The 27,027-nt window shown below is 45.6% G+C and overlaps 1 protein-coding gene across 7 annotated transcripts in view; it reads right to left on the bottom strand.

Annotated features, from left to right (window-relative positions):
* Positions 1 to 4,817: 4,817 nt before the first annotated feature.
* The window catches only part of MORC2 (MORC family CW-type zinc finger 2), a 47,941-nt gene continuing 25,731 nt past the window's right edge, over positions 4,818 to 27,027 (bottom strand). For 4 of the 7 annotated variants that reach the window (XM_041420270.1, XM_041420271.1, XM_041420274.1 and 1 more), the window contains 17 exons: positions 26,472 to 26,551; positions 21,554 to 21,636; positions 20,592 to 20,677; positions 18,343 to 18,483; positions 17,761 to 17,915; positions 17,505 to 17,633; positions 16,164 to 16,269; positions 11,963 to 12,095; positions 11,426 to 11,500; positions 10,939 to 11,313; positions 10,388 to 10,528; positions 10,240 to 10,294; positions 9,331 to 9,472; positions 8,812 to 9,003; positions 8,624 to 8,717; positions 7,044 to 7,232; positions 4,818 to 6,179 (listed from right to left, as the gene is read on the bottom strand). In XM_041420270.1, coding sequence (XP_041276204.1) covers positions 6,111 to 6,179; positions 7,044 to 7,232; positions 8,624 to 8,717; positions 8,812 to 9,003; positions 9,331 to 9,472; positions 10,240 to 10,294; positions 10,388 to 10,528; positions 10,939 to 11,313; positions 11,426 to 11,500; positions 11,963 to 12,095; positions 16,164 to 16,269; positions 17,505 to 17,633; positions 17,761 to 17,915; positions 18,343 to 18,483; positions 20,592 to 20,677; positions 21,554 to 21,636; positions 26,472 to 26,551 — 2,245 coding nt within the window. In that variant the 3' untranslated portion in view covers positions 4,818 to 6,110. The other 3 variants (XR_005953828.1, XM_041420275.1, XM_041420276.1) reach the window with 3 other exon arrangements.

Here is a 27,027-nt window from a genome sequence, read left to right as displayed (position 1 = left end):
CAAACTGATTCTCATTCTTATAATTATTTTCTTAAGGAAACTTAACAGTCTAGCTTAGTTCGATTAGCAAGGACTGAACTATTTTTTACAAGGTCTTTCTTTTATACAGTTTTACCTGTATGTAAAAGGGTTTGACAAAAGAGGAATGATTTTTTTTCCCCTCCATAAAATTCCAGCTTTTAATGGAATCCCACACCAGTTTCTGATTGATTTTGTACCACCTGATGTGTCTTTTCAGGGCTGGTTTAGTTCGAGTTTTTTCCCCCTCCTCATCATTCACCGGTGACTAACCATGTCACTTAGCACAGTGGCAGGGCACTATAGAAACAAGGTGTGAAGCAATGCTGAGGATCCAGGATGCCCATGTCCTCCATTTTAGCATCTTTCTGGCAACAACGGGAAATCCAAATGACAACATCCTTTCAAATGAACTTCATCAGTCACAGTAAGCTAGGAATGACCTTGAAACTTTGAGCATGGCACATTTATGCATGCAAGTTACTCCTGGGGAGGTTCCAATTGGATGCAGAGGAAAATTTTCCACGATGAGAACACAATCAGACACTGGAATAATCACCCCAGGGAAGTAGTGGATCATGGCCTCATTTCTCTTCACAGAGAAAAGCAAGGCACAACTTCCCAAGGATATTTTCTGGGAATTGCAGTGAGGAACCTCAGAGAAAGAAAAAACAATTCTTATCTCTATTGCTGCTCCTCTTGTGCTCTTGTGGAATGTATTCTGGAGATTGTTTACCCAAAGTGATGGTGTTTTGTTTCCTTGGCCTATCAGGGCCAAGTGTGTGTGCAGACTCTCAGTCAGCAGACAGTCACGAGATCCAGTTCAGTGGAGTTGAGTGCTTGTGCAGATTCAGTTTAGATGTAGTGTAATATAGTATAATAATTAATTAGCTTTCTGATATCAGTGGAGTCAGATGCATAATTTTCTCCCTTCGTTGGGGTTGTCCTGCGTATCCTATAGTGGATTCCTTAACATTGGGCACTTTTGAGATTCAGCTGGACTGGGTGCTGGGCCAGTCTTGTCTAGATTTTGCTTTTTCCAGGAAAGGTTGGTGCTGGATCCTTGAGGTCCCTTCCAAACTGGGATTCCATGAGTTTATGAAATCAAACAACATGCTCCCTATGCTCTGCTGAACCTTTTCTGATCATAACACCCAAAGGCAGCTTCTAGAGAAAAATTGAGATCTATCTTCCTAGAATCACTGCTGTTTTTCCATCCCTCAGAGCTGACTGAGCAAGGACTCATATGACCAGCTCTGCTCCTAGGTGAGCAAGTGGCACCGGCCAGTGTCAGCATGTATATCAAATGCTGCAAGACAAAGCTTATGAAGCAGGTGTTGTCCAAGTTGTGGACTCCCCCCACCCCGACACTGTCTGGTTGCTGCCAGGCCACACAAAGCTTCTGCAGGGGAAACAGGACTCTTTGTGGTCAAGTTACTCCCTCACTAAGGCCTGCAAAGATATCAGATGCCGATGGACAAGAAAAGATTCTTATGGCTGAAGAAAGCCTTTTCACAAAGTACTCTTCTGTACCCAGAAGATCCAGCTCTCACCTATAATCCAAGCACACAGTAGAAGCGGCCATTCTCCTTCACCCCTCCACACACAGCTCTGGAAAAGGGCTGTTTCCTTTTGCTCACGTGCAAGAAGCTGCTTTTCTCTAACTCTGGCCAACTTTCTTTCCACCCAGAGCCTTGCATCTGATCACTAGTCTGATTAGTCACCATGCATTTCTGCAGGGAATCACCTGGTAAGGAGTGTTTGGAGAAAGGACAGAAAAAGGTAAGTGACTAGCACAAAGGTAACCCCACTCATTGTGCCCTCCTCCAACGTGTCTTATCTTTTGGGGAATTTGGTACTTGCCATCATCATTTTATGATGATGCTTTATTCCCTAAGCGTCTGCTTTATGCCCAGAAAATGTGTGCTGCAGCTTTAATATGGATCCGGGTGTGGGGCAGAGAGCCTTGGGTTCCTGCATGGGCTGTGTTCAAGCTCTCTCTCTCCCGGTTCTCCAGACAGGGTGGGCTGGGTGTTATGAATAAAAAGTTACCTATATTTTTTAAGGTTGCAGAGTTAAAATCGGTTGGACCAGTTGCTATTAAGTTAGCTTCATTGTTAAAGAGTTCTTCTTCAATTGCCTGTTAATGGTTGGTGATTAGCCATTGTCCCCCTGGTGCTTGCCAGGGAGAGACACCTGGACCCTGCAGCACCAGGAGAATGGGAGTGGCATCAGAGCTAGTATGCAGATGAGAAATGCATTGCACCAAATTTTACAATTTTCCAGGAAAACCCCTAAAAACAACGAGCCAATATAGAATTAGGGGACCTAGGTGATGTCTAAGGATGGGCGTGAAGTCCAGTGCCTGCTTGGATCCTTTTTGCTTCTCACCCTGACCTCAAAGGATGTTCACTAGGGAGAGGACCTGAAGTGTTGGACCAAAAAGGCAGAATCTGCTAATCTCTCATGAGGATGCAGTCCCCAGCTCTGCCTGCAGACCAGCGGACAAAGCTGCCCTGGGAGCAGGGCGGCGTGGGCGCTGAAATAAATAGGGCAGGAGATCTTTTCTCCTTTTTAATGCCTTTATTAAAGAGATTCAGCTCAGGTGGGGAGAAATCGACGGGTCGCGCCCACGCCGCCGCTGTCCCCAAGAGTGGCACGGAGGAGAAGGATGATGCAGCTTTGTCTGCTGGTCTGCCGGCAGAGCTGGGGACTGCGTCCTCACGGGAGATTTAGATAACTTTTTATTCATAACAGGTGGGACCCGTTGATTTCTCCCCACCTCAGCTGATTCTTTTTAATAAAGGCATTAAAAAGGAGAAAGATCTCCTGCCCACTTACTTCACTGGGAGGCTACATTGTTCTTTTGTTGGATTGTTATCTGTCTCCCCCGCCCCCCAGAGTGGAGCAAAAAGTTTTTTCCCTTCTCATTCCCTAGCTTAGAGGCTGTACTGGGAATCCTCTCAGCGATTTGATTCTTTTTCTGTGAACTGTTTTGGCTTGGGTTTTTCTTTTTTTTTTTTTTTTCTTTCTTCGGCCGTCCGGGGAGCTGGCGGGACCATCCCGAACCTGAGACTCCAACATCGGCTGCTGCAAGGAGAAGACCCACGCCAGAAATTCAACAGGTTCCCAGCTGCTGTGAACTCTTTTCTCCTCCCGTTCCCATAGATATAGAAGAGCGGTCGCCACCTTTGCCTCTGCCACGCGGTGAGATGCGGGTGTGGTGTAAGGCTCAAAATCCTTTTCCTTTTCCTTTTTTTTTTTTTCTTTTTTATTTCCCACTTTTGTGGGCAATAAAGGTGCTTTGTTGGCACCTTTTTTTTTTTTTTTTGTAAATTTCTTTTGTTAATAGAACATTTCTTTTTTTATTTCACTTTCAACCCCAGGTATCCATTTCTCTCATTGGCAGAAGAAAGGGGAGTTGTTGAAGCCCTCTCTCTTTAGAGCAAAACAGTAATTTTGGAGCACGCAGCCTCCCCAGAAGTGAGCTGGCATGAAGTATCCAGCTGACAGCTCTGGGAGAAATTTCAACTATGGAATGTATAAAGAAGGGATTAAGCTGGCCATACAGAGGGGAAGGGGAATGTTGTACAAAATGAAACTCATGTCCTTAGTATTTCTGCTGTAAGAAACAGCTGAAAGTGAAGAGGAAGACTTAGGGGAACATCTGAGGCATCAAGAGGATGCAGGACGGAGGTATTATGACAGGGTTACAGGCAGGGGACAAGTTTTTGATGGCAGCTGGAATGACCTTCAAGATGTGATAGGGACATCCCTGTGTGATACCAGGGAAGAACACCCATGAAAGTGGTGTGTGGTGCAGAGCTGTGGGGCAGTCTCCACCACTAATTTTAAGAGCTCAACAGGAAAATGCCCAGAACCACTTGATAAAGCTTTGGAATATACCCCACTTGGAGCCAGGAGTTTGGATCCCCTCTGGAGGCATTCTGAGCCTATGGGTTTTAGAGGTGTTACTAAAACCTGGTGTTAAACACAGACTGCTTAACAAATGTATGGAAACAAAATCAAGAAAAGGAAAAAAGCAGCTCCAGAGCATTGTCCAAAAGAGTTTGAGAATGAAAACGTTATTTTACTGGCACTTAAAAGTTCTTGGGTTGCTCTTCTTAGTAAAATACCTTGGTAGAAGATAAAAAAAATAAAATGCATTAAAAAAAAAAAAGAGTTAAAACTGGAAATGAGAAGTTCCACAGAACAGAGGAGAAAAAAACAAACCTCAAAACAATTGCACTTTCCTAACATAGGAGAAATAGGAAATCAAACTGTGCCAGGAAGCTCAAGAACTGTGTAAGAACAGTTAGCCCTATACTGGTGCCTCTAGGTGTCAGAAATTAAAGCCTGTGTGCAGCAGCAGCTCTGAACTGCAATATAACAAAATCTCCTTCTTTAGAATGTCTGCTGTCTCCTGGGAAGGACAAAGACTTCTTCCACCTTAATAAAAAATGCATCTTCTCCAGATTATTTTCATCAGAAACTGCAGTGTATCATCACAACTAATAAACCTCCAGTACGTGTGAGGAAATGGTGACTGGCGGAGTATGTTCTTTTGCTTAAGGAACGCGCTTGCCGCTTTCTGAGGAAGGTGCATGAGGACAGGGGAATACTCCTTAACTTTATTTATTGTGGGATGTCTGGCCCAGATTCTGGATGGAAGGAGTCAGTCTCACCATGTGCTGTGACAAGCAACTGGAATTCAAGTAATAAGCAAAAGCCTTTCCCCTCTTCAGCGGTGTGTAGAAACTTGGGAGTTCTTCAGGTCTATAAACAATTAGAGCCAAAGATTTTTGGTGTAACAGATATTTAATTTGGAAGGGTTTGCTGCAAAACATCTATTACACATCCAGGTGTCAACACCCAGGGTCCATTCCACCTAACCTCTCTGTTAGTGGGTACCTCTTGCTTTACACCATGTTTACAACCATCTAGCCCACAGGGGACTCCAGTTTCCGAACAGGAGTCCACAGACACTTTGTCCTAGCAGGCCTGAGAAGCTGCTGGCCAGCTGACAAACTCTGACCGAGTTCCCTTGGCCAAAAGTTGCCTACCACGACTTGGCTGCTGAAGGATAAGGGACAGGTGTTTTCCTTGCTGCGGGCACAGTGCCAGATGCCAATCAGCGGTGTACGGCTCCAAAGGCCCCAAACAGCCTCTCTCTAATAATTAGAAATCTCTAATAATAAAATTACCTGGTAGAGCAAACTGATCAAAGCAACACAAACCTGAGGAGGTGAAAATAGAACACAGGTCACTTTATTGTCAGGTGGACGAGGAGCTCCTCTGTTGCTGTAATTATGTCTCAAAGAAACAGCAGCAGAAGTGAGTGATAAAGTGACTGCAAGCAGAGAACCCGAAGGCCAGCATTCTTCCTCTGATGCTCACAGCCCACTGTGAGCAGTCCAGGAGGTGATCCTCTTCTAGAAGGACCCTCAGACTCTTAGCTATTACCATGGTGGCAGTTTCACCCACTTGCAGCAACCTCCTGTTCAGGAAGCTCATTACAGGTGCCATTGCCAAATTTCCAAGTTCCACCAAAGTTCCATCCCGTCTACTCACACTCATAAATGGACATCTCCTTTCTATAGCTCCAATTCATGGCTTTGCTTTCTCTACCTCAAGTTCAGTATCTTCCACAAAAAAAGCCTGACACCCTCTGCCACAACTCAAGGCTTATTTTTTAATTGCTGCCAGGTTTTTGCTGGAGAACCAGTAAGCTAAGCAGGGTGCTCCGAGCTCCCAGGTTCAGCATATGAATATACTTGAGTTGCAAAAGGGGTACTCACACTTCTACATCACTAAAAACACCCATTGTATCAGGCACAGTTCCCATTTCTTTTAAAAATAAATATTTATAAACAAAAGGAAGAGATTCAGAGAACTACAAAGTTAAAAACTTTCCTGCCAACAGCACAAATGTTTCTCATGTACAGCCACAGGAACAAGTTGTACACCAACATGAGCACTGTCTAAAAAACTCTCTCCTCATCACCTGCCTCAGTCCACCCGCACAGAGATTCACATCTCGCTTTGCAGCAGCCAGCTCTTCTGCACTTCTCCAGGACTTGTACTGGAGCTGCTCAATCTCCTTTCATGATCAGGTCCTCAATATATGCATCCAGTTCATCATCTGTATTAATATCAATGTCCTGAAACCAAAACAACAAGGAATACCAGTGAGAAGTGAACACTGAGGAACAGCACAAGAAAAGAAGAGTCAGAGCAGCTTAGCACCCTCTGTTACATCTGGCCTGCTCAACCTCTATGCCTCAACCTCCAGCACCCTCCAGCTGCTGACAGCTTGCAGTGACAGCATCCCTTGCTTTCCCTGTCAGCATCCAAAGACAACACAGGAAACCCATCAGCACCTGATGCTCAAACAACATACTCAAGTGATGGATTTACTGTACTGATTTTGGTCGAGGCAGGTTTGGTTGGGGTTCTTTTAGATTTAACACTTTTTCCTAACAGGGAGAAACTGCTTCCAGATGCTTTCAGTAGCCTTTCCAGGTTGATCCTGATTTTATTGAAGTAGTTTTTTAGTTTAAAGTTAGTTTATTTATTTAAATGTTTTAATTATATATTTTCTATTTTAATTTAATAGTATAACTAATGTATCAATTTCTCCACAATACTTTTTCTATATTGTTTGTTTAAAGGTTTGCATTTCTGTATGTGGAGTTCAGAATCTGCCCAAGATTGTGGCAAAAATTCCCTGATGGGCACTGTCTATGCCTGTGCCTGGGGAAATTCTCAAGCAGCCTCACAACAGAGAACAAACAGAACCTGTGCATTACATGAGAAATACACCACGAGAAATCATTCTGTGAGAAATAACACACATCAGACTGCCACGGCCTGGATCCCAAGTGTGGGTAGTGACAGCCCAAGCTGTTCCCAACTGAGGAAGTTGGAGCCCAGTGAGACACTGGAGTAAAACACTTGTAATGCCTGGAGGGGATGAGCCAGGCTATTCTGAGACAGCTCAGGATTTGCTGCTACTCCTCACCCACCTCCTGCACTTTCTGTAGAAGGACCATGATATTAGTCCTCAACTTCTGCAGTTTCTCCTCTGTTTCCCTCAGCTTCCTTTCTAAGTTCCGGAGGTTTTCCTCACAGGCTTTGGCCCGGGCATCGGCACGTGTCTGGTATGAATTGCACAGGTTCTGCAGACCCACCTCATACTGCTTAAAATATTCTTTCTGTAGTAGACAAAACACAACAGATGTCATGTTAAGAGAAAGCATCAAGCATCACAAAAACATGAGCACTCACACGCTGTAGAAGATTCAAACTCCTGGCCCCCATGATCAAATCCTCCCTGCAATGTGCCCCTGCACACCCTGCCCACACTCGTATTTATATCTGATTTCCCTATACCAGCCAGCACAGAATTCACCCAGCTTTTCACATTCTTCCAATACCAGAACTGCCCTCAAAGCTGCTTGAATTTAGATTAAGGGTGCAGTGTTCTTTAAAAGGCATGAACCCACAGGTATGCTGTAGGCCTGACATCTCCTGTAAACTGTGAGTATCCTTGGTACAGATCACTCAGACATCACAGCCTCTCACTGCAAGGTAAAGGGACAGCTACAGTAACCAAAAGCCCCAGACACAACCAAGGTGTCCCATGGAAGAAGCAGGAATAGTAACTCCAGCAAATGCCAGCAGATGCCAGATTTAATAGAAGGGGAGGAGACAAGAGAGACTGCCAATACACACACTGCCAAGTCTGGGAGTGCAAAACAGAACTGGCTTTGGTCATGTGCTCATCTGCAGGTGGCTTTTTACATGTGCCTCCTTGGAAAAGTCTCTCTTGGTGGTATGTTGGAGAAGGAAAAAGTAAGAGAGGCCAGTTCCCTTGCCCTGCATTCCAGCCAGCACTAGTACCAGGTAAGATTCCTCCTAGTACCAGGCTGCTGGTGGAAGCTCAGTCCCACCTGTCCTGTGCTCAAATAAACAGAGGTCAAAAGTCTTAAAGCGTGCAGCTGACTTGCTGGCAGTCAACCTGCTCTCCAGGGGAAGTTGGAAGGGGTTTACTTCCATGTTCTCTCACATTAAAGTAAATGGCCTATAAAGGGATTGAATCCACACTAGCGTTGTGGCTTCAAACCCTGTATGGGCCATTTACCCAGGAGTTGGACTCAGTGATCCTCGTGGCTTCCTTCCAACTCAGAATATTCTGTGAATCTGGGGATAATTATTTGTTATTATTTATAAGATTGTCTCCAGATAAGTTATAAGGCTGGGAGCAAAACAAGCAGATATGTCTACCTCCTGCTTCTACAAGCCTGTAACCTGGTCTCTCTTTTTTAGAAGTTTAACAACAATGGTTAAGAATTTAAGATAGTAGCAGACAACAGCATTCCCACACACTTGCATGGTAATTTAAAAAATCCTCAGACAACTCTTACAAGACCCAAGGCATCTCTCAGAGCTCTCATTCTTTTCCTCAGCTATGTTAGTCTGCCAAGGATCCAAATTATTTTTTCAAGAGTGCGCTCCTGCATTATCAAGATGCACATTTGCCACAAGAATGGAGTATGTGTGGGGAAAACACATAAACTTACTTTTCTAGAAGTACTGAACTCACCAGGGGAAATGCCAACAACCCTTCTGAGCTCATGGAACTCAGCTCATTCTTGGAGATTGGAAAACTTGGAGGCAAGAAGTATCGCAAACAATTCCTATGCAGGAAAACAAAAGGCAAAGCCAGAGCTGGGAGTTTAACAGACTGAAGCAATCAGACTGCAGAGCTCACAAGATTTGCAGTGAACCCACCGAAGGATCTGGACTAGTAAGTCAACTGTTTCTTGGCTGCTGCTGGGACCAGTGGTGTCAGGCTCGATTCTGATGCAATCTGAGGTAGAAGGTTCAGCCATGACCACCTCCTCTTCCTGCTGTGTGTCTGGAGCCTGGTAGTCAGGAGAGGGAGGCTTCATAAGCCTTACATCCTCACTGCCCTTCTCTACCCTGAGAAAAAGGGAATTAAGGGAATGTCAGGAATCTTTTTTTACATTGGACATACCTGAAACACAGTTAACAGTTTCAGCAGAACCTGTACCTAAGTGTCACACAGACCTCTACATACACAACAGCTGCCTCCAGGGCTGGCATCAGAATGACAGACTGATGGAGTCTGTCATGCCCATTCCTTATGAAGCCCTGGACAGTCCTGACCTCACGTGTTTCCTGACATGACAGCAGCATATTTGTCTTCAGTATTTATGGCAATAAAACAGGCCCTTCCTCCCAAAAACAACCCCAAGCCTCCAAAATTCAGTAGCTCAAGATAGTTACCAGCGATCCCTTGGTGTGGTGTCTGTAGGTACATAATCAAACTTCACCTTCCACCGGATTGCATGCCTGACCCTTTCCACTGCTGTGACACGCCCTGTGAACCATTCCTTGTTCACACGCACTTCCACGTGCAGCCCCTTATCTGTGAGAGGGAAGCAAAGGTGTTTGTAAACATTCAGCTGCTGGAAAGCACATTCCACAGGAACTCTAGAGATTCAGGCACCTCAGCACGGAGCACGCCTGTGACAATGCCCTCAAACAGTACACACACCATCAAAACACAATGGGCACACAGGTCAGCTCCTGCTGAGAAACATGAAGATGCATGGAAATGAGCTGGCAATTCCAGAAGGGAGATTTCTCCTGTACTCCAAGCTGTTTGACATTGGCTTTACAGTCTCTTGATGGGTCTAGGAAAATTTACCACATGTCCCTAGTGGGCCACTTTCCAGACAGCTCCCTGGAAGCATGCTGAAAAGATGCCCTGCTCTGGCAGATGGTGCAGTACCACCCCAGCTATTACCTTTCCTGGGCTCTCCCAGTCACTCTTCTCTCACAGCAGTGCAGCAGATCTCGATACAGTCCTGAGCATTTTCCAGCTGACATGGCTGCATGATCCACTCAGGATGGGTGAACATGGCAACAGGTACACTCTGCAGCCCAGCCCCACCCCTGACAACATGACACAACCATCGATCACAGACCTATCCGTGCCACAATTGCCACTGGTCTAATCAAAGGGTTCTCAACCAAAATTTTTCATGCAAGTCAGAGTAATCTTGGGGTTTGGAATTCAAATCTACGCTATTTTTTATTTTAAAATCTCATTAATGAAATCATACAGTTGACTGGTACTACAGTTCTTTTCTACGTCAGATACTGGCGGCAGCCCAAAGGCTCATTTCTTACCTTTCTGTGCTTTCTTCAGTTCCAACAACTCCTCCTCTCCAGCACTGTCTGTGAGCTGGGAGCAGAGAGAGCTCACATTAGTCACCTCCCATCAAGATTATAAACACCTGACAAGTACCTTTTGCTGGGGAAACCAGCACACTCTTACCTCTACCACCACCTCATTGGAATCCTTCTCCTCTTTCACTGCCAAAAATTTTCCTCGTTTTGTCCTCTCCTTTTTGGGCTCACCCTCCTCCTCAGAGCCATCCTCTGGGATGTTCAAGGCCCTCTTTCGAGTGCTGGAGGCCTGAAGGAAGCAAACAAGCTATTAATTCCAGCCTGCTTCCAACCAAAACCTTCTTGCAGCCAAGTTAAAAAAACAAATACCCCCCCCCCAAAAAAAAATTTAAAAAACCAACATCCACTATTTAATTTGGTAGTTAATGAGCTTTTCTTGAAGATTTTAGAGGTGCTACATCATCATGCAAACACTCACTCACCCCACCACTCCACACATTTTTTTCCTGGAGAAACAATCTGGTCTAACAGGAAAGAGATGAGACCAGTCTTCTCAAGGGGTATAAATGGCACCCTAACCCAAGAGTAAAGTTCTTTTGTCCTGTGCAGTGCCCACAGTGCACAGATCACAATACAGAACAGATAGGCTTACAAGACAGTGGGTGAAGAGCTGAGGGGTTTCATCCCATTGATTCTTACCTGTAAACATCTGCCAGAGGCAGATTTCCTTACTGCTGGCACCTTGGCTGCTTTTGGATTGGGTGTCTCACGTGAGCTTTTGGGGCTCTGTTGGCCAGAGCGCGACTTCATGCTTGTACCTGGTTTGGCAAGAGTTTTTAAAGTGCTGTTGGACTTCCCAGCTGTCACAGTGTGATGGTGTGTCCTGGAAGTGCTGGCCTCCTCCTTGAAGAGCCTGCTGGCTAGCTTGGGGGAGCTGGTATTTGGACGATCTAAAGAGCTCTTTTTCAGGTGAGTGCAGGACTTGTGAGGAGGTGAAGATCCTGGTGGCCTGCTGGGAGCATTCTTGATTACATCAGGCAAAGGAGGAGATCGTGGGCGCTGAGTTCGGGTGTGCTGAAACAAAGGAGGGTAGAGAGAGAAGAAGTGTACAAGAGTGGGGAACTGCTGTTCAGAACAGCTAAGGAAGCATAAAAGAGTAAAAAGGCTACAGCAGGATCCAATTTACCTCCCTTGAAGGCCGTGTAGTCACTTCCAGAGGCAGTCTCGTTAAGTCAGCTTGAGATAGAATTGGAGTGGTTTTCTACAAAAAAAAAAAACCAACAAAACAAAAAACAAACAAAAAACCAACCAACCAAACAAAACCACAAAAAAAAAAAAAAAAAAAAAAAAAAAAAAAAAAAAAAAAAAAAAAAAAACAACAAAAACAAAAACACAACCAAACAAAACAACAACAAGAAAAAAAAACAAATCAGAAAGGTCATGTTTACAAGCTGCCAGGGGCTGCCTGAACCCATCCCAGCAGTTTTCCAGGCTAAACCCAACAATTATATGGTGTGTTTTGTGTCCTTCAAAAGACATCCCTTCAGCTGTCATTTCCATTTTCCCAACAGAAAATTAAATGCAAGCTGAGATGGTAAATTTCTGTTATCACAATAGCCCCAGCCCCATGAAGGCGCATAGATGGTTTCAGACTCAGCAGCAGCCCTTTGCACACAGAAGTCCATCACACTTGCTCTGCTTAGCTGGAGACCTCCAGACTCACCTGCAGAGCTTCCAGCTTTTTCTGCTGCTGGCGGATTTTCTCTGTCAGTTGTTTCTGCTTTTCCTCATTTGATTTCAAGTCTTTTTTTAGAGTTCCCAGTGGTACCTTCTGCTTCTGCTCTGCAGCCTCACATCTAGCACGGAGGGAAGGCAAGACAACCTCAGCAAGGACAGCAGAACCTGTATCATCTCACACAGGATTATCCCAACATCCCATTCCAAATGCAGCAGGAGAGCCACTTGCCTTTCTGCAGTAGTCACAATCTCAAAAGCAGTGGTTTTCATCTTGGAAAAGATATATGAATTAAGGATCAAAAGCATAGTTGCTAATAAAAAGGCATTTACGCGGAAATCACCAATTCAGAGCCCAGGAACTGTGACAGTTGTGACAGCTTCTGTACTGCATCTGTACTCCAGACTTTTTCAGCGATTTTCCTTCCTATCAGCTTATTTATTCATATCAGTTCTTCTTTCTACAGACTTCTCTCCCTTCATAAAGGAAAGCACAGTACCAGAAACCCATGGCTAAGATGTTACCACAAGCCTTCCAGTCTCAGATGCCTTCCGCCTTGCCACTCAAGGCCAGGCAGTGTCCTTTACAATATCCTGTAGCTATTTCCTTTGTCCTTTGCTTTCCTGTGGCTGTTCAGCCCATGGCCTACAACAGTGGTGAGTATCCTACTCTTCCAGGTCCTCTCAGGTGCAGAATTCTGGAAGAGTCCTTGAGAGAGAAGGAAAATAGAGGTAGGAAGTACTCTCTCAAATGGACTGGCATCACCTTGGATGTGCTGGATGAGCAGCTGGCCCTCAGGAGCACTGCCAGAGGAGGAAGAGGGGACTGAGCCCAGGCCCATCTCCTGTCACCAAACAGAGTGACAAGGCAGACAAGGATCAGCGATGCTGGGGTAAAGTCATGGAAGAATGATTTGAGACAGAAAAGCAACAGACAGCCCTTTTACAACCCAAGAGATCCAGCAGATCTCACTCTGCACTGGAACCAAGCTGGTAACCTGCAGATGTGAGTCTTACTAGTAAAGGGAGAACCCTGCTCTCACTGTAGAACGCTCAAAGCTCCAAGAAGCTGGGGACAGATGATTCTATCAAGATCTCTATCTACCAGATACACTCTGATCAGTTTTGTGAGTGAGAAGGAGCACAAGCAGCAGTTCCTCCATCAGCCTCTTCCCTGCTGATGCACTTTTCATGGTTACTTCCTTGGCTAAGGAAGTGTGTATCATCACTGCAAAATGACTACCTGACATGAAACCTGCCGTTCCCAAAGATAAAGTTGAACAAGTGGCACCTTAAACAGGTTTCTCAGCACAGAAATGCATCTTCCAGCTCATGGCAAGGCTGGAAGCATTGCCAAGCTGTGTCTTACAGCACAGTAAAGAACAAAAGCACTTTGAGCTCTGTGTAAAGAAAAATTCAGACTACTCATGGCATCCAAACCCAGAGACTGCATCACTGGAGGGAGCAAATCTGAACAAATGTATTTTATCTTGGTAGTCAGAATGGACTAAAACCAAGACTCTGACAGTGCTCAGGGAGCTCTGAGACACACACATCTTTGGCTGGTGCTTCAGCCACCCATTCAAATGACATTTGGGATCCAACTGGATATCCGATAGGAAAATTGAGGCAAGCAAGCCTGACGTTACTTCACAGTGTGAAACAGGGACACTGCCTTCTCTGTAATAAAGTGAGCGATGGTGGCACCTGGTGCTGACATCAACACAGACAGTGGCACTGGAGGGAGTAACTGCTTCCCATGACACACACTGAGAAGTGCATTCAGCTCCCATGATCAGGAACACCACACCACGAGCAGCCACTGAAGTGTAGGTGGACAAAGCAGAAGGGCAGAGAACAGCTCAGTGCCAATAGTAGACACTGTGCCGAGGCAGCCAAAACTACCATATGACCTCTGATGCCAGGAGTGTCTCAACACCCGACATTGCTCTGACATTGCTTCATTTCCAATTTGGCTGGATGAGACCCTGCACAGAGCCTCACAGTACACAAACCTGAGGATGCCACCCATGTGCTTCTCAAATCCTGTCATCCTTCAGACACTACAAATATCTGTAATGGTCAGGACACAGATAAGAAGGCATCCAAACTCTGCACAAGGATCCAACAGTGCAGCACCTGGAATTTGCCCCAGCCAAAAGCCAGAGGAGTGCTGGTGAAACTTCTGCTCCACGTAAAGGACGCAACTGCACTCACTGCTGGAAAGCACATGTAAGCCTACTTAATCAAAAAATGTCCTGGAGTTATTTATTCTCCCAGAGTAAGACTCCTGAGATCCCTTTCAAAGCTAAAATGACCAGAAGTTTGGCTCACCAGTGCCAAGTGTCCCACCTGCCCTTTCTCAGCTTCCTGCATGGGGGATGTAGGATGGTACAGCATACACTGCAGAGGTACTGGGACCCACTCCAAACAACACCTCAACATGTTCTCACATGAAAAGCAGCCACCCACCCCCAATTTTCAAGGTATTGCAAATAAAAAAATCTAAATTCTTTCATCAGTAAATCAAGTTCCTGGTAGGTGATACAATAAAGACCCCATCTGCAGACAGAAGTGCACAAATATAATGGCAGGTGAGGAGACCTGAATAACACCCTTCCATGGCTACCCTCAGGCCATCCCAGGAATTGCCATCCCAGAAGCTACCAGCCCATCTAGGGTCCATTTCCACAAGCCCAGAGGTCCAAAGGCAGCTCAGGGGATGTGAACTGGACTTTTTGGGAATTGTGGAATGCAAATCTTTTCAGAGGAACAGAAACCCCTTTTGGGGTCCTGCCAAGACTGTCCTACGGCTGCCTCAGCCCCGGTGTCTGGTCAATGGGGGCAACCCTCTGAAACATCTTTTGGACCAACACGAGGAACCAAAAGCAAGTAAAGGACTGAGATTATTTGGGAAGAACAAATATGGGAAAAAAACACTACAACAAGAGGCAGGCATATAAACCTTTGGCTGGTCAGTACACCTCTGTGTACTAACCTCCGTGTCTCCCCCTTTCCTAGATGAGGGCCTCTGTTCCGCATGCGTACCTGTGTACTGGGGTGCAAGTGCCAGCAGCTGGAGCGGGACCATCGGTCCCAGTGACTCATGTGCCTAAGTGCCACCAGCTGCTGTGACTACAGGCAAGTGAATGAACATGAGCCACAGGAATGTCAGGCCAGAGAAGCTAACCAGAAGGTTACCTGGGGGCAGGGGAGGGGATGTCTAAGGGTGACCTACAGGAGCTGATCACTAGAGACATGGGTGAGTCTCCCAGCTGAAGGAGATGGGTATAGGGGTGTAGGTGAAACTGTGGGTGTCTCTAGGCAGAAAGGACTTGGGCAAGTGCAAAGATCCCAATCCCCCTGGGGATCTATCCTGCCCATGGCAAAATTAATATAATCTAAACCTATAATAGTATTTCTGGTGTCAGTGCAGAAAAACAACCAATTATTCAAATTTCACCATATCACTTGGTTGATAGGCTAGAGGCAGCTATCTGGGGTCTACCTGGTTCCACCCTGCTCAGGCAGGGCCACCCAGCACCAGGAGCCTAGGACCATATCCTGGAATATCTCCAAGGATGGAGAAACCTGGGCCAAGATTTGGTCACCCTCACAGGGAAAAAAGTGTTTCTGATGTGCAGAGGGATGCTCCAGCATTCCAGTTTGTGCTCCTGGTGTCTGGTCCTGCCACTGGGCACCACTGGGAAGAGCCAGGCTCTGTCCTCTTTGCAGCCTGCCTTTATATGTTTCTATACATTGATGAGAATGCCCTGAGCCTGATCAGCTCTGGGATGGACAGCACACACCAGTGCTGGGGCTGTCCTCTCTAAGGACAGGACTTTGCATTTTCCTAGTTGAATGTCAGGATAGGTTTCCACTGGCTCATTTCTGCAACCTGCAGGTCCCTCTGGAGGGATCTGTGACTGCCTGGTTTGTCAGCTGCTCCTCCCAGTTTGGTGTCACCTGTCACTTGCTGAGGATGTCCTCTGCAATTTGCACATTGCAAACGCCCACTCAGCATTCAGGTCCCTATACAATTGCCATTGCTGCATTTTCACAGACTGTGAGTACAACCTAAAGGTACAGAATGCCTCCAACTGTTTTCAAAGAATAGACGACCAGGAAAAAGCTCCAAATGTACAGATAAAGCACCTTGCAGAAAAGTCTTAATATGAACTGATTCTTACCTGTCTTGTTCAGGATCAGGGTTCATGGAGCACACCCAGCTATCAGGGTAGTTCTTCTCCACTGAGCTCAGCTGGAACGGGAGAGTCCGCCACTTCAGACAGACATCTGTCAGACACACACTTTGCAAGTTAGAAATACACAGCCTGAGACATATCATTTTTTCCCATAGCCCGTTTAATGCCCAAGGACCACACCAACAACAGTAAGTGGCCAAAAACAAGTGAGACAGTCACAGAATATATTGAGTCAATTATTTCTTTGTGCTCACAAAATGCTTGAATGAAACCCTCAAAGACAAACCCTCAAATGCAATGAAGCCTGGCACCAACCAACACCAGAGGACCTCACACTCCTGCCGCAACTATGACATATAAAAAATGAATTGAACAGCCAGTCCAGACATCATAGCTCAGCCCAGCAGCCAGACTGTCTCTCAATTATACCAAAGTAACACAAATCACAGACATATCCACTTTAAAAAAATTCTATTAAAATTTTGATGAACCAGGAACACAAATTTGTCTTCCAGAGTATTGCTAGCCTACCAGGAAACCAACAGCTTCACAAAATCAAGTTCTGCCATGAAAATCCAAATGTCCTTAAATCAGGCTCTGGAAGGATAGCAACAAGGGAAGACAAGAAGGAGAGCAAAGCCCCTCCTCCTTCAGAAGAACCTTGAAAAGACTGAGACAACCATCAAGGCAGAAGAGCCTAACAAATAATTCCACAAGAATGGCCTCACATTCCTTCCTACAACCACATCCTCAAGTCCCAGGGAGAAAATAAGGGAGTTTGGTGACCCTCTACCAGGTGACAAAGTGATAGTGTGGAGCTTCCCATTACTCTACCAAGGGCTTAGCCAGAGCTGTTTAGATGTGAACAGAAGAGAACTTGCATTGAATTCCAAGGTAACTGTAGAAGGCTCCCTCTGTGCTGACACAGAGCTGGCCAGTGCATCAGGGTACAAACTACTTGGCCACTTCCCATTGCCTGCGAGGACGTTTCAGATCTTATTCTGGTGCTGGAATGAGTGCCTTTGGTGAGTTCCAGTTCATATGACATTACTAAGCCTGCTCTCAACACTGCTACTGGCCATACCTGCCCTGCTCTGTCAGAAGATCAGTTGTGAAGATCAGTTAGTGAACTGTGAAGGAAAGAGCCTTATGCCAGGATGTCACAGAATACCACTGAGTGCAGACAAAGGCAAACTGCAGAGAAGACAGGCCCTAGGAAGGGCTAATGATAGTCCATCCCAAATCTCCTATGCATTTAACTGTCCTCATCTGCAGCCAGGAGTGTCCCTCCCATTCCCCAGAGAGAAGCAGCTGGATCAGACGCACCGCACTGAATTGTGGTGGGGATCTCCATGGCTCTCCTGCGCTTGTAGCGCAGTTCACTAGATGGAGGCTGGTTCCAGTTTGCTGATAAATAACCAAATTCATCCCAGAACTTGATGATACCTCTCTGGGCTGGAAAACAAACCACATCCTGCTCAATATGGAGCCATTATCACAAAATCAACATCTGCACTTTTGGCTGACGACGAGCCACCCAAATTTCTCCTTCCAGACCCTGGTAATTGTGAAGCTTCATTACCTATTGCAACATCCTTCCAATACTGAGCCAAATGCTCTCCCATGGCCTTCAGCAAGTGTCGATACTCCTTGGCATCAGCAAAGTCTTGTTTATTATGGGTTGGCTCCAGAACCAAATAGGGCACATCCACCACGCCTACCACTCCTCCACATGCCCTGGAAGAGGGACACAGAGTGACACAGAGGAACACAGATTAAACTGATAGGCTGGCAACCTGAACTGTCATGCAAAATGTAAGATGGGCTCAAATATTTGTACTTGCTGTCAAGACCTATTTTGCTAGTCTCTAGAATGAGGCACTAGTACTACCAGCACTCATCAGCACCAAATGCCAAGCACTTCATACTGCTGCAGGGATGACTAAAATTTGTGCAAAGAACTCTCTATCAAGAAAACAGGGAAATATGAGGCAGTATTAAATATAACTTATTTGTCAGAATGCAAACTGAAGGCTGACAAAATGAGCAGGCCTCAGGCTCATGAAGAATGATTAATGCAAAACATGGTCATTGCACAGCCTAAGTTAGATATAGAAATGTGTCAAGCTTAAGCAAAGGTTGCAGAAAAATCTGCAGGACTCACATGCCACCCTCCAGCTGTGGGCCCACCTTCTCATACATCTTGATCAGCCGACTGCAGTTATAAATGAACATGCCATCCAGCTCGCGCTGCTCAATGTTCACCCCAAAGATAAAATTCAGCTCCTTGGGCTCCTTCAGTGCCCTGTAGGAGACAAAACAGAGCCTCTAGGGATGCTGGAAATAAAGCATACTATTTGCTGATTTAGAGAGAGAGGACATGGAAATCCAGCACCCTTGAGCATTAAACTGCTACCTCTGAAAAATACAAAATATTTGCTGAAAGAGCATTACAACTGAATATGAACACAATACAAAAACTCTGCAATACAAATACTAATTTAGGCTGGACAGATATTTTTTCATTTGAATATGTTTTCTCCATCAGAACAGATTCTGGTTTTTACTTCAGATGTTTTTATTCAGTGAATTAGTTTTATGAGAGCGCTGTTGTATCCAGACTGGTCCTGTCCCATGCTATTTTTGTTTGTATTTTCCAGCTATATGTCCCTTTCTAGATAAAGCATGGAAATTCAGATTTCAATACAAAACTACAGTCTTGATATTCTGATCCTAGAAAGTTCTCCTAATGCCAAATTTCACAAGGCTGCTCCTTAAGTTCAAAGCTGGAAGATACAACATACAGCCCAAGCAGAGCTTTTTTTCTGGAATGTCAGGATACCAATTTTCAGGATTTCTCCTTTATCTATGCAGCAGATGACTCCAACAAAAGTTGGCCTCGAGTATGTTTGTGAGTCCATATGGATTTCTCAATCTGAATCTTTGGTTACCAAGAATTCTATCTCCATTAAGGCCAAAGGCCTTGAGATTTTCATCTCTTTGTGCCATAAATCAAACTCCCTGTGTCTCACAAACAAGTCCTGCTCTTCAACATACTAAATTAATCAGGTTCCACAGCTTCCCTGATACCCATGCTGAGGATTTTTCATAAGGATTCTCAGCCTCAGGATGAAGGTATCCTCAAATATGAGGTCCAAACTACTGCAAGGCAGAGCCTATACCATGGTCCTGCGCACCCCTCTCAATTTTGACCTGCTATATATTCCCCACCTGCCCCCATCAAGTCCTTTGCAGTTATGTACCTTATCTTCATGAAGAATTTGACTTCTGCTTAAATGGTTAGCTGAAGATAGTGGAATTCTTTAAAATGTTCTGTTGACTGTCTACTAATATAAAATATTAGGAAGACCTGAACCATGCATGCATGAACCCTACACAATGATCACCTGCAGATATGAGATCTGAGTCTGTCTTACTGGTGAAACTTTTCAAAATAAATACCAAAATTAAATAAAATTCCTACTAATTTTTTGTTTAAGGCCATCATCCCTCACACAGATGCAATGGTACCCTGTGACACAACTTCATTTAAAACAGGTGACTGTAGTACATTCCTAGGAAAACACCTGAAATAGCAGCTTTCAGTAATTTCAAATCTCAACCTTTGCCAAGTGGGGTTTTGAACACTGTCAACTGCTGGGCTGGAATGTGACCCTTTGGTCTCAGCTCACTGAGGTAGAAAACCATGATTCAAGAGCATGAGCAAGTGTGGCAAAACACCCATCTCAGGGATTAATTTTCTTTTACTAACTTCTGGAAAAGAATGTAGAGCCTTATACTTCAAGAAATAGCATGTGCTCATCTACAAAACAAAAAGGACATCTCCTCATTTTTATCAGAGAGGACAGGAAGTAAAATTATCATCTAAACCATGGAAAATGAAGTGGTGGATCAAAAGTCAGGGATTTACTTACTAGAAATTTAGAAGCTGTCCTATTGTCTGGATTCAGATCCAACCTGATCTTACACAGCTTTTGTAAACCAGAAAGCAGTTCTTTCATTGATGCACCCAGCATCAGGGAAACAGCAAAAAACTGTCCTAGGACATCCTCTGTAACTCAAGAATTTTCCAAAAGACAACAGGGATTGCTTAGTACAGAAGCCGTCCTATTATACACATCTTTCAGGATTTTTGTTTTCTGAATGAAGTACAATGCTGTGGAAAAGCATAATCCTCTGAACTGCTTCTGATCACCAGTGACGAATGCAGGGACACAGAGAGGTAACCAGAATAGTGCCCCAGCTGCTCAATTTAACAGCCCAGGCATAGAAGACGCCCATGGATATTTAAGCTTTGAGGTGAACAGAAATTACATGCAAAACAGGAGAGCTATATGAGCACCTGGAGCAAACAACCTAGGCACTCCAGAGTTTGGAAGCCCCTGCACTCACCGCTGCTTTGCATCCTTAATCCTTTTCTTGACGTCAGCCTCCCGCCGCATGGTGATGGCCGAGTTCTGGACCTGACGCAATGTCACCTGCAAACAGGCATTGCATAGTCAAGCTGGGAAATTCATAAAATTCACTCAATTTATGATTTTCTGCTCTTTCAGGAAGAGCTGAGAAATGTTTTAAATGTAAAGAAGTCACAACTGGTAGACAGTGACAACCAGTGTGGCTCCACATGTAGGGCAAACTTATGCTAGGTTGTTTAAGCAGCTACACAGCTGCTTGGAGGAAAATGTCTACATGTAAAAACAGGATTAAGGAAATTGAAAACAGTGCCACTGGAGCACAAGGAAACATCCAGGGCACTTGGATACTATTGTTTCCATTACATACCAATAGGAACCTCAGTGATTTTAAACTGGTGTTACTTGCTGACCTTTCTGGTGTCCCTGCCAGCCCTCCTCCCAACTCCTGGCTCCAGGGCTCAGCCTTGCCCCTCAAAGCCACAGTCCCACTGGAAGGAAGCAAAGAAGCCCTCTCCAAAAGCCCCTGCCCAAATGCCACAGAGACAGCTGCACAGGCAGCAGGGAACAGCCAAAAAGCCCGTAGCTCTAGTTCTGTTCCCTGGGCCACTTGCAACAGAGGCTGTCAGCAAACAGCACCTGGAATCTGGAGGTCACCTTCCCATGCAGGATATATTGGGTGTGTAGGCAGGGGAATGCCAGCACACTTCTCACTTGGGCTGCACACCATGTGAAGATGGTGAAACACATCCAGTGGTGATGAAGCCATGGAGATGCCTAAATGTTGCTGGAAGTTCACTGCTGACTGTAGCCACCACCTGCTTAACCAGCACACGACATGCTGCCATGGGCTGCTGCCCAGTTAGCATCACTCCACCGCCAGTGCTCCAAACATCCCTTGGTGCCCAAAACACAACATGCTGCCAAAAACACAAGGCTCACCCTGGACTCCCGCGTGAGATCCCCTCCGAGGCGTAACTCGAGGGCACGGGCTTTGCTCTCCGCCTCACGAGCTTTCTCTTCCGCTGAAACATACAGGGACAAGGATGCTGTCAGCCGTTTGGCACAGACAGGCATCGTCAGGCATTCACCCAAAGAGAGCAACTCCAGAGAGCCTTTGCTGCACTGATGTGTACAAAGTTACAAAGGAAACACAAAAATGTACAAAAATCAAACCTTACATGACAGGATCCCACTGACATGGCATCTTAAACATGCTCAGAGGTCACAATCAACACTGGCACAATAGCAGGGATAAACTGTGCAAAAGCACATTTGAAGGAAGGATCTGTGAGGAAGACCACAAGGAACTGGAAAGTCTAAGGATTCCCTGTGGCCCTGCCTGCTCTGCTTGGTAATGTGATTCAGAGAAAGGTTCTCACAAAACCAAGACTAAGTTCAGGCTTGAAAAGGAGTTCCAAAGAGGTAATTTTCTTGCAAAGATTAAGGGAAAGGACTACTCTCAGAAATGCTTTTATCTCTAATAATTGCTAAATTTTGCCTGGAAAAAAGACAAATCTGTGCTACACGTTACATAGGACCCAGCATTCAGAAAACCTACCCTGCATGTGATCCTCGCATGCAAGAAACCTACCATGTAAAAGGAACTCCCCTTTTTGCCTCTCTCCCAGGCAAACAGGAATGCTGACAATAGGCACATACCACCCTTGTATTACTTAAGATTCTTTCAATAAACCTCATTTTCTGCAAGGATATTATGGACTGAGAGGACTCCTGAGTAAGAAGGAATTGGGGGTGCTGGTGCATGAGAGTTGGACCTTTTCCAGCTGTTTGCTTTGGCCCCCAGATACTTTCCATGACCTGGGCTGATCCTACAGCATGTGCAGCAGGGGAAGGGGAGATTCTGCCCCTGTGCCCCGTCCAGGTGAGACCCCACTTGCAGAGTTGCCCCAGCCCTGGGGCCCAGCACAGGAAGGACCTGGAGCTGCTGGAGAGCATCTAGAGGAGGCCACGGAGATGCTCCAAGTGCTGCAGCACCTCTGCTCTGGAGACAGGCTGGGAGAGCTGGGAGTGTTCAGCCTGGAGAAGGCTTCAGGGAGACTTCAGACAAAATGAGCTTTAAGATCCCTTCCAATACAAGTCATCCTGTGATTCTGTAATTTGGCAATACAAAGGGTGCATGCTGAGGGATGGCGTAGCTCACGCCATGGCAAACAATGCCTGCACCCCCACAAGTGGGGGTGCAGCAGCATGGTTACAGCACACCCAGAAGCCATTTCCCTCCCTGTTCTCCTCATAGGGAGATAAACTGTGGCTGTGAGACACTCGAAACAAGGAAACACACCAGTGGAGGAACGACCTTGCCTAAGATTTACATAGGATGAGGTAAGCAAGAAGATGACAGGATAGCAATTGGCTCCTAGGGATTACCAGTACCTCTCCAAAAAGCAGCACTCAGTTGCCAGCCAGAAGGAAACTGGAGTCTGTAGCCAGTCAGTTCACTCAGACGACTACAACACAAATCTCTTTTCCTTTCTACGCATTGTCCCGTTGGAGTTTTTTTTGCCTCATTCCCACAGCAGCATGCTCTGGGGTTCACAGCTGCTTACCAAGGACTGTGCTGTGTGACTAGCCATCATCAAGAGACAGTCTGGCTAAATCAAGCCAACAGGAGGCTGGAGGCTGCTTAAAGCACTTGGTCCACTTCAATCAGAGCTTGTAGGGAAGTTGCTGGTGGGCTAAACATATTTGTGGCTAATGGAAAGAACACAGTCGTAACCCAGAAGGGCACAGGTCAAACCTGCTCCACTAATGCAGTGACAACTGAGACAGCTGACAGGGACCGATACAGTTACAGGGCTGAGGCCCCAAGGCATAAAGATGCGTGTCCTATGCAGGATAGTGAGCACGCAGCAACTGGAACCCATATTCACATCCTCCCAGGGTACAACAGGCATGGTGTACCCATGGCACTGCCAAGCACGTCACTGGACACACCAAAATAATCTGAAATAATACCTAGAGCAGCACAGAGCTGTTAGCTTCCAGGACTTGACACCTGCATGACTCCTCACCCCTTCCATTTGTTTGCCTTCCCAACTTTGGAAGGGGATTTCCAGAAGAGAGGCAATAGCAATGCCAAGGTGCCTCAGTGCAGTACTCAGTCTCAGTTCAGAAGAACACAAAAAGCAGGTGATGGTCTTTCACAGCCACCTTGCCCAGGAATGGTGCTTTTCTCCTAGGTCCACCCACTCACTTAGGAAGCTTATTGCATGAGGCAGGAAGTTAGTTCCTGGGGAATGAAAAGTGGCTTTTCCTCATCTTAAATATACGTATGTCTTCACTCCTGAGCCATAGCTCTTTTTAGATATGCTAAAGCCATGCCACCAATAGTCACTGCTGCTCATACATCTTCCCCACCCAGCTAGTTTTTGGTTATCCAGTTTTGATTCCACAAGCTCATAAGCTACTTCCAGAGACTCAGGAACCTCTCAGTCTGACTGGTGCCAACACATTCCTTGTAGGCAGATATCTGGCATTCTGGAACTGCTGTTTGCTCAGCTGAGACGCACCATTTGTCACAATGTACTCCTGGGTTTAAAAGAGCAAACTGCAAATCATTCCTGGGTGATGCTCCCTCTGGAGTACTGGAGACCATGAGAAGGTAATCATTTCTACCAGCAGGAGAACAAGAAAGCTTGGTGCTGTAGATTAAATCTATTTTTCTACAAGTAAAGCAATGAGATGTAGGCCTCAGAGGATAATACCCTGAGTGTGTTTTAGTCCTGGAGGCTCCATGTGAGGCTACATGTGTGCTCCAATCTTGCAGGAACAGTCTGAGGTCAGCTGGGAGTTTTCACCACAGTGTCCTAAGCCCTTTGCTCAGCACCCTCTTTCCTACAGAGGCACCAGGCTCATTCAGCGATCCCTGCACTCCCTGAAGCACTGGGCTGGTTTGGTGATCCCTGCACACCAAAAGCACTGGGCCAGTTCACAGAATCACAGAAACAATTAGGTTGGAAAAGACCTCTGAGATCATGGAGTGCAACCTGTAACCAACACCACCATGTCAACTGGACCACAGCACTAAGTGCCACATCCAGTCCTTCCTTAAACACCTCCAGGGATGGTGACTCCACCACCTTCCTGGGCAGTCCATTCCAATATCTAATGATCCCTTCTGTGAAGAAATTAATCCTAATGTCCAACTTAAAGTTCTCTTGGCGCACCTTCAGACTATGTCTTCTCATCCTGTGACTACTTGCCTGGGAGCAGAGACCTACCCCCACCTGGCTACAGCCTCCTTTCAGGTAGTTTTACCTGAGCCTCCTTCTCTCTAAGCTAAACCACCCCAGCTCTTCTCACAGGACACGCACTCCAGACGCTTCATCAGCTCCGTTGCCCTTCTCTGGACTCACTCTTAACACCGCAATGTCCTTCTTGAAATAAGGGGCCCAGAACTGGACACAGTACTTGAGGGCTGGCCTCACCAGTGCTGAGTACTAGGCAGGAGGGGGAAGAATCACTTCCCTGGTCCTACTGGCCACACTATTTCTAGCACAGGCCAGGATGTCATTGGCCATCTTGGCCCCCTGGGCACACTGCAGGTTCAGTGATCCCTGCACACCCAAAGGCACCAGGCTCGTTTGGTGATGGAAATGTGTGTCATTTTAGGGCCATTGGGACCTGTTCTCAGCACTGGGACAACAATGGACACCATTTTTCAGTGCCATACACTAAACTCCACTACTAAGTATCATGAAAGCCTCACAGACTGCTTCAGGGAAGAAGCTTCTCTAAATCCTGCTCTTTGCATCTTCTTGAAAAGCAATGGGAGTGTGTGCTCAAGACCTGCCCTAGCTATAGGACTCAATGTAAAAATAAATTCGCCTATGAGAATTGAGGCACACAATAAAATCTGCTTAAGCTTCATCTTACCAAGTCTATCTTGCCAGGCTGTACTTCCTAAAGGAAGAACAGAGAGCATGGCAATTCACAGCATTTCACTCTGCTCCTTTTCTCTGGGGCAAGGTCACAATCACACTGCTCTCTGTTACGCTGTACAGGCTGAATGCAGCACCATCCCTGTATATATGACCTGCAGCCACACACAGACATGCCTAAAGCAGCTCTGATACAGGGAGAGAGGACACGTGCCTCCAAGTGATTTATGTAGTTGATTTATGAAACCTATCAGAAGATACAGGTCATAAATCACTTACAACTTCCAAGATTCTTCCTTCACTACGGTATTTTTGCATCAAGGGTTAGGGAGGGATGCTGCTTTTTGTGTTAAATTTCTGGAGATCTAATGCAGTTATAATACAGTTTAATGCTGTATTTATATGCTTGTGTGATTGCTATATGCTGAATATCTAATTACGACAAACTAAGTTTTCCCTGATGATTACAGGACTTAACAGGAAGGAAGATTAGATGGGCAAAAGGTATGCCTGGAACAGTTAAAAACAAACAAACCAGGGCTCCCTTGTACATCCAGACCAATCCCTTTACATTAAGTGACAGAATAAAAATCTACTTTTTTAACTGCCTTAACAGGAAAGGTGCTGAATGAAAACACAACCAAAAGCTCATAATATCTTAAAGGTGAGAGAAGAACTGCAGGATGACAGGGCTCAGCCAGGCTTCTGCTGGAGTGGGGGCAAACGGCTGGGACTCCAAGGGTTATCCCGTACATCTGCTACTCAGATGAAATGGTCTCTGGGAACAATGTACATTCCTTCCATTGCATGAACATAAGTCTGTGTCATCTGCAGTTGCTGCAATAATTCAGTTCCTGAGCAATTCCAGTGGACCCAGAGGCAGCCAACCAGGTCACACCAATCAAGGGTTTAGTCCTCCCCTTAACAACGGATGAATGCACACCCTGACGACTTACCTATCCTCGCCATGTGCTCTGCTTTCTTCACCTCTTGCTCTGCACGGGTCTTGAAACGGTTTGAAGTGTATTTGTACATCCTGTGATGATCAAAATTAATCAATTAGCAAACTCAGCAATAAGGTCAAACCAAAATTTCATCACTGCATGAGAGAACAAGGTCCCCACATGCTACTCTACTCCTCCCAACAGATTCAATAAATGGAGGAGGTTTACATGTCATCAACTGGGCATTTTTGGATGAAGCTAAGCAAAATCTTTTCAAGTCAGAGATGTTTTAGTAGTAGATCCAACCACAATATCCTCTCTTCTCCTGCATTAACAAGTGGGGGTGAAATATATCCAAATTCTTGTAGCAAATCTCAAGACTTAGAGAAATAATTTCTTCAGAAGTAAAAAGGAGGAGTGAATATATATGGAAAGCTTCTCAAAACCCTCCTACCACAGCTAAATAACCTTTCCTCTAAACAGCTGTCCACAGGTGCAGTCTGACAGGTCCATCTCACACTGGGCTATCTCAAAGCAGAACAACAATTTGACCAGAACTTCAAGTTTC

Source organism: Onychostruthus taczanowskii, unplaced genomic scaffold (genome assembly GCF_017590055.1).
Source record: "Onychostruthus taczanowskii isolate IOZ18803 unplaced genomic scaffold, ASM1759005v1 scaffold64, whole genome shotgun sequence".
In the NCBI taxonomy this organism is placed as follows: domain Eukaryota; kingdom Metazoa; phylum Chordata; class Aves; order Passeriformes; family Passeridae; genus Onychostruthus; species Onychostruthus taczanowskii.
Note: the sequence above shows the minus strand (reverse complement) of the source record. Positions and strands in the feature narration are given on the sequence as shown.